The sequence below is a fragment of the Hypanus sabinus genome, chromosome 8 (genome assembly GCF_030144855.1).
Source record: "Hypanus sabinus isolate sHypSab1 chromosome 8, sHypSab1.hap1, whole genome shotgun sequence".
NCBI classification, from domain to species: domain Eukaryota; kingdom Metazoa; phylum Chordata; class Chondrichthyes; order Myliobatiformes; family Dasyatidae; genus Hypanus; species Hypanus sabinus.
The window spans coordinates 52,053,650-52,061,316 of NC_082713.1; the positions used below are offsets into that span (position 1 = coordinate 52,053,650).

The following is a 7,667-nucleotide window of genomic DNA, read 5'->3' on the forward strand; positions in this document are numbered from 1 at the left end:
TGTTGCCAGTCGCAAGTCCGCGCAGTGTTACTTCTGCGGACTTGAAAAGCACCCCCGAAAACGCTGCCCGGCCCGAGAAGCTACCTGCTCCAGCTGTGGAAAAAAGGGCCATTTCGCCAAGGCCTGTAAGTCTAAACCACGAGCGGGGTCGAGCAGCGCTGCGTGCGAGGCATGGGGGTCGCCATCTTGGTCGCCGTCATCTTGCCTGCCTGCCTCGTGCGAGGCATGGGGGCGGCCATCTTGGTCACCGCCATCTTGCCTGCCCATCTCGTGCAAGGCATGGGGGCGGCCATCTTTGTCAGCGCCACCTCGCCCCGCCTCCAACCCATGGGTGCTTACCGGAACCAAGACAGAGATTCAATTCTGGCCTGCGTAACCCTTGACCAAAGCACCCCACAGCAGCTTGCAAGGTCAATGATGGACATCCTGATGGAGGGGCAAAGGACTAGCTGCCTGTTTGACACGGGCAGCACTGAGAGTTTTATTGACCAGGACACGGTGCAACACTGCGGACTCGTGACACGGCCGGTAAGCCAGAGGGTCACCATGGCTTCTGGGTCACATTCCACAGACATCCGGGTGGGTTGTGTAGCGACATTGGTGGTGCAGGGCACAGAATATCTGGACTTTGCGCTACTGGTCATGCCTCAACTGTGTGCGCCTGTACTATTGGGGCTGGACTTCCAGAGCCACCTAAAAAGTGTGACTATGGCATATGACGGTCCCCTCCCACCACTCACTGTCAGGAATCCTCAGTTTTGTGGGACTTCGTCATATACCCCACTACTGACCACACACACACACCGACCAACACATCCCACCCAGCACCATGCCAACAGCTGTGCTACTGACACCACTTGCAGCCTCTCCACCCTCAAGATCCCTCCCCCACCATTGTTCGCCAACCTGACCCCCGACTGTAAACCTGTGGCAACTAAAAGCAGGAGGTACAGTGCGGGGGACAGGGCCTTCATTCAGTCGGGGTGCAGCGGCTGCTCAGGGACTGCCAAGTCTGCGCTGAGTGCAAACCGCACTTCTACCATCCTGAAAAGGCACAACTTATCAAGGCTACCCGACCCTTTGAGCGACTGAGTGTTGACTTTAAGGGCCCCCTTCCCTCCACCGACCGCAATGTCTATTTTCTCAATATTATCGACGAGTACATTGGGGAAATTAAAAGAATTAGGAATGAAACAAATAGCTTGGCTACGCAAGTAATCAGGAAAAACTTAATGTTTCTGAAACAGAGACATTATGAAAGTGGATCGAAATCTATGAAAATACTGGCGTGGAAACTGAAAAAAATAGCAGAAAATACAATTCATAGAATTAGGGACCCAAGAACGAAAATGATAAAAAATAACCTTCAATGAATGAAAATCCTTGTAATACTAAAAGAAAATTCAAGTTCTTACAATACAAACAGCTTGCACCATCCCTAACTATACCACTGATGTTTTAATACCTCTATTAATATATAAAGTCTGAATTAAACTTATAAAGTTTAATATTCAAAGTAAATCTATTATCCAAGTACATATCATATCCTAACTTGAGATTTTTGTTCTTACAGGCAGTTACAGAAAAAAAACAATAGAATTTTATGAAAATCTATACAGGCTGTAAATAGCCAAAGACTGACAAACACCAATGAGCAAAAGAAGACAAAAATGTGAAAATACAGAAGCCTTAGTTTTCACATCACCATTGTTCGCCAACCTGACCCCCGACTGTAAACCTGTGGCAACTAAAAGCAGGAGGTACAGTGCGGGGGACAGGGCCTTCATTCAGTCGGGGTGCAGCAGCTGCTCAGGGACTGCCAAGTCTGCGCTGAGTGAAAACCACACTTCTACCATCCTGAAAAGGCACAACTTATCAAGGCTACCCGACCCTTTGAGCGACTGAGTGTTGACTTTAAGGGCCCCCTTCCCTCCACCGACCGCAATGTCTATTTCCTCAATATTATCGACGAGTACTTGTGGTTCCCCTTTGCCATCCCCTGACCCGACACCACTGCCACGTCCGTCATAAAAGCCCTGCGCCAGCTCTTCGCTCTGTTCGGATATCCCTGTTATATCCACAGTGATAGACGGCCTCCTTTATAAGTGACGAGCTGCGCCAGTACCTGTTGGCTAGGGGCATTGCTACTAGTCGGACCACGAGCTATAATCCCCGGGGAAATGGACAGGTGGAGAGGGAGAATGCCACAGTGTGGAAGACCACACTTTTAGCCCTTTAAGTCATGGCCATGGCGATCCCAGTTCCCTGTTTCCAAGTCCCAGGTCCGCAGCGATCCAAGTCCCTAGTCCCCTAGTCCAAGGTTCGTGTTCCTCTTTGTCCTCCTTGATTTCCTGATTTTCTGTGTAGCGAGTAATAAACACTATTTTATTGAACCTAAGAAAGATGTGTTTGTGTCCTGCATGTGGATCCTCTCCCAGCACCCTTGTCCCCACTTCATGATACTCTCAAACTTCGGAGGAACATATAAGTGTGCAGTGCTAGGCTAAGTCAGCACATGTTGAGCGTATCTATCTATGCATGGATTTCCTCAGGGACTGGCATAAATGTTTTCCTGGCGCAGGCCTCTGTAAGTGTGTAAATTATACAAATGCTCAGAATAATTGATTTGAGAAAGCTGACAACAATTGTGTTACCATATCCAGAAGTATTTTTATTAATTTATACAGGTGTATACTTCGCAGAGAATCCCATATTTATACATAAAGAACAAAACCATGAATAATCAGAGCAACAAATAGATATACAGTAAATGTTTGTGTAGTTAAAAATTTTAAACAGTAATCACTTGATAATGCTGTAACATTTTCAAAATGTTTTGGTAAAGGTACTTGGTGCATGGTTTTTAAAGTGTTGGTATTTGTCTCCTCCTGCAACTAGTACTGTGGCAGGGAAAGTACGAGGTCTGTCTGGATCCTGAAAAGAAAGTAATAATTAGTATTAGTAATTACATCTAACAAAATGTTTAGCATAAATGCACATTACACAGGCACATTTGGGTATTCAGTCATGAATCAGATGTGAACCAGTGATCTGATTAGCCTGGTCTAATCTAGTTTGTTTAATTCACGGGTATGGAGACACTTGATGTTTTGTTACTTGGGATTTGTTGTAATGTTCAAGTATTAATTGCAGGCTCCCATGTTCCCCATCAGACCTAGCTAACTTATTTTAATATTCCTCATTTCCACCTCAATTTTCTAATGGTACTACTCCATTACAAAATCCAGTACATCATCCAGTGAAACAACACCAGGTTTTAATTACGTCATCCAGACCGAAATGCTGTGTTGGTTGTTGCAAGGGATGCTCCTAACTCTTTTGCTAAATTCCCTTTCTGGTATTCAGATATGTTATAAGGTAGAGGATTAGATTGTTGAAATTTGCAAAATAATTTCATCGGATGCAGGGGCATTAGCAATTACAGTGGTCTTTCACACATTATGACAAAGCTGCTGTTTTTTACTAATTTGGCAGCAAAGCAGGGAATTAAGTACTCATATAACTCATTATATGAGATTGCATGTGAGGTGGGCTCCTTTTTGCTGGGCAGTCATACGTGTAGATGAATTTCAATTCACTAGGAAAAATTCTGATCAAATTTTAGGCCATCAATGCCTAGGATATCTGGTTAGGTTTGTTGGCCCTTGCTATGGATTGACTGGGGTACTAATACCAGTTGGGTTCCTGGCTGCTAATAAGTCAGTTGACAAGGAGGAATAGCTCAAACATACAACTGAGTTTCGGGGTGGAGGATTAGAGAGCGGGATCGAAACAACCTCTCAAAGCAGTGAAAATTGAATGAAATGGGTTTGGAGTGTTTGAGGTCTACAGATATATTAGCCTTTCTCTTGAATTTCCACAGTGTCTAGGAGATTAAATATTAATTACAGTACAGTATGAGAACTCTCAGATTTTGTAGACTGAAAAGGAGTTCAGATTAACAGATATCATGGAAATACAGATTATTGAGAAGTGCAAGTTATTTCACATCTTTTTAGAGTGCAGTTAAATACTCACGTCAACAGGATAGACCGTGGTTGGGACGTAACGGATCACAAAGCCACATCTGCGTCTGTTTGAAAAGTTGGGTTCACTGAAGTGAACAGTCAACCCATCATGAACCTGAAGTTTTAAAAAATACAAACAGGTTATAAAATTTAAAAATACAGTGGAAAATTTGTAAAAAGTCCATATACACCTGTACTTTATTTGTAGTTTTGATTCTAGCATTCCACTCACCGACATTTCTCCTGCTTTCAGAGGACATTGAACAGCCTTCTCTTTTTCAATCAAGTGCTCAGGAATTTCCTGATTGGATGTCAACATATTCCCAGCAACTGCACTTGTTCTATGTTCCAGTATTCCTTGCTTGTGGCTTCCTACAAGTATCATTGATCATAATATTAGCCCTCTGGAAAATAATTTAAATTCTCTTGATATCAAATATTTGATTGGATTAAAACTTTGCACTTCATACTCCATAATTGAAAAAAAGGTTGAGGGCTGGGGGTTGAGAACAAAGAATTATAGACTAAGTATAATAGCTTAGAAATATATAGGGAAGTTCTGAGAGGTCACAAATCCAAAGTGTCAAATCTGTTTCCCCCTTCACAGGTGCTGCTTCATTTGCTGAGTTTTTCAGGTTTTGAGCCTGTCAAGAACTAAAATTTTTGAGACGGCCATTGGGCTACATGATCTAAGCTGGGATGTACATGAACTTGCATGGCACAGAACTAAAGTTAATTATGTCAAAAATTTAGAAGTTAAACACAAAAGGAGATGATAGAGAAATGCTTCTCTAATTGGCACAATTAACCAACTGTGTATCCTCCAGCCAATTGTATATTTAAGTATGCAGTTAATGTTAAGGTAGGATGTGCAGTAATTTGTGTCTGTGGGAAGACAAGCCAAAACAAACTGAGTGAACAAAATATGAAGAGTTGATTTTCAAAGGCAAATCTGAGATATTCACGATGGATCAATTTATCTGAAAAGCTGGATTCCAAGTCAAATTCAATTTTAAATACTGAGTTTTTTTAAAAATCCAGGACAATCAAAGTATACAAATAAGTGCAAAGAGGGTTCAGCTCAAACATCACTGAAGTGTTTGGCAGAATAAAGTCGAGAGGCAAATGGTCTATTCCTACTTATGGGCCAAAAATGAAAAAAAAATGTAAACAAATTTCTTTAAATTTAACCTGGAATAACTTGCAGGACTCCATTTTCTTGGTCAACGTCATCAAGGGCCAACCATATAGATGCCACAGAACCTCCTTCAAACCCCCAGTACCTGCAGATAATGAACAGCATCAAGTTAAGTCTGACAACATTTTCAGAATAGTTATATTTAGAAAAATATGTCCCAACCATTTTGTTTCTGTACTGTCATCCCTGACTTACCTGATGTCCTGATGCCAGGCAACAAACGGCGCAATGTTATTTTCGTGAGGGACATCTGAGGCTGGATACTTACAGATAAACCGAGAGTCGAGTAGAATGATGTTATCACCCAAGGCTGCTGTGATGGTTTGTAGCACAGCAGGATGTGTAGCTAAATCCATCACCCATGGGTACTCTAAGTGTATATTATGAAGGTTGTACTGGGTGTATACTTTACCTGGAAAACACACAGCAGAAGGGAATAAGTAAGTTTAAATTTTATGTAATTCTGTCCTTACTATAAATATGTTAAATATATAACAATAAAATTGAAAATGCAAGATAAATTGTTTGATTGCATTGCATATTCTAACAGTGCAGACAAACTGTTGAATGTACATACACTGCATGAATAGACAAAGATCCTTACCAAATTTCTCCTCAAGAGCTGAATAGTTCTGAACAGCCTGTGCCAATTCATTTTTGTTCAGGACCTGGATTCCTGTAATATAGCCGTTTTTTTCATAGGCATTCTTTAAGTTAGTTGCCTTGCATTCCATGTTGACAACTTGATTTATCCTTTTTTTTCTGAAGTTGTGTTGATACCTCAAGCAGCCAGCTTAAATATACTTCAGGAAGGCTCATTTGCATGCAACTCTCAACTACTTCCTTGAATAAAGCCTATTAGGATTCACCTGACTGGTGATGGGATTATGCAAGAACAAAAAACTGAACTGTAATTTCACGCCTCTGAATGAATTCATGTTACTATAATATCTGGAGTATACAAAATTAAATTATTTTTTCATTGATCACAACACATAGTTGATGTTGAAAAACCCCACACTTTTTATGTAATTTCCTTTGACCTAGAAGCAGGATTATTTTCAACCCCATCACTGTTGTATCACTGACTCTACCACTAAGCCAGAAAACCGACCCTTATTCAGTGAGGATATAGAAGAATGTTCCACATGAATAATTAAAAACAAAGTGTTAACTGGCATAGCTACAACATAGATATATTGATGCTAGTCATCAGCTGTGGTATGTGGTGATCACACAACCAATGGACCAGATCAAAGATCAGCAGTCTCAGCACATCTTATCATGAATGGTCATGTAGAATTAAATGGTTAAATTGAGAAACAGATTTAATGAGCATACCCATCCTCAATAATGGCAGGTGAGATGCAGCTAGAATATTTATATTTTCATTGTGAAGAGGGAAAGGTTGGTCTTAGCACCCAGCATAAGTCACCATCGTCACTAGTGCCACTTTGATTCACGTGATCTTTCGGGGTGACTGAGAAAGCAAGATGCAGTAAGAGCCATGGCACTTGAAACCTCTGGCTACACTAAACTCCATACCCAGTCGTGCGTCTTATCAATGTGTTCCAGCAACGATGTGGGCAATAACTCACAGTGAAAGATTGTTCATATAAGCTCCGACTAGCAAAACACAGGACAGATCCAGTCCAACTCATCACTGCCCCCATCAATCTGTCTCAATCAGCAAGATAATTGACAATGTCATCAAGAATACTGTTTAGCCACATTAATTTGCTTAATAGTAGCAGATTATCCTCTGAAAAGACATAGAACATAGAATGTAGAATAGTACAACACAGTACAGGCACTTCAGCCCACAATGTTGTGCCAACCCTTAAACCCTGCTTCCCATATAACCCCCAACCTTAAATTCCACCATATACCTGTCTAGTAGTCTCTTAAATTTCACTAGTGTATCTGCCTCCACCACTGACTCAGGCAGTGCATTCCACACACCAACCACTCTCTGAGTAAAAAACCTTCCTCTAATTTCCCTCTTGAACTTCCCTCCCATTACCTTAAAGTGACGTCCTCTGGTATTGAGCAGTGGTGCCCTGGGGAAGAGGCGCTGGCTGTCCACTCTATCTATTCCTCTTAATATCTTGTACACCTCTATCATGTCTCCTTTCATCCTCCTTCTCTCTAAAAAGCCCTAGTTCCCTTAATCTCTGATCATAATGCATACTCTCTAAACCAGGCAGCATCCTGGTAAATCTCTTCTGTACCCTTTCCAATGCTTCCACATCTTTCCTATAATGAGATGACCATTCCAAGTGTGGCCTAACCAGAGTTTAATAGAGCTGCATCATTACCTTGCGACTCTTAAACACTACCCTTTGATTTATGAAACTAACATCCCATAAACTTTCTTAAATACCCTATCTGCCTATGAGGAAACTTTCAGGGTTCTGTAGACATATATCCCCAGCTCCCTC

At 41.6% G+C, this 7,667-nt stretch overlaps 1 protein-coding gene across 1 annotated transcript; it reads right to left on the bottom strand.

The window, feature by feature from the left end:
• Window positions 1-2,656: 2,656 nt before the first annotated feature.
• On the bottom strand, window positions 2,657-5,983 carry zgc:174917 (uncharacterized protein LOC565650 homolog). Its single transcript, XM_059976499.1, has 6 exons — window positions 5,831-5,983; window positions 5,422-5,638; window positions 5,220-5,311; window positions 4,261-4,400; window positions 4,039-4,143; window positions 2,657-2,934 (listed from the first exon to the last, which is right to left on the bottom strand). The coding sequence occupies exons 1-6, from the start codon at window positions 5,958-5,960 to the stop codon at window positions 2,827-2,829; spliced, it is 792 nt and encodes a 263-aa protein (XP_059832482.1). The 5' UTR covers window positions 5,961-5,983; the 3' UTR covers window positions 2,657-2,826.
• Window positions 5,984-7,667: the final 1,684 nt, after the last annotated feature.

Excerpts from the sequence above, each read along its gene's own strand:
- zgc:174917 (XM_059976499.1), bottom strand. The coding sequence starts at position 5,960 with ATGGAATGCAAGGCAACTAACTTAAAGAATGCCTATGAAAAAAACGGC. Across the intron at positions 4,144-4,260 it reads TGAAAGCAGGAGAAATGTCG|GTTCATGATGGGTTGACTGT; the intron begins GTGAGTGGAATG and ends TTAAAACTTCAG. Across the intron at positions 2,935-4,038 it reads CCACGGTCTATCCTGTTGAC|GATCCAGACAGACCTCGTAC; the intron begins GTGAGTATTTAA and ends CTTTCTTTTCAG.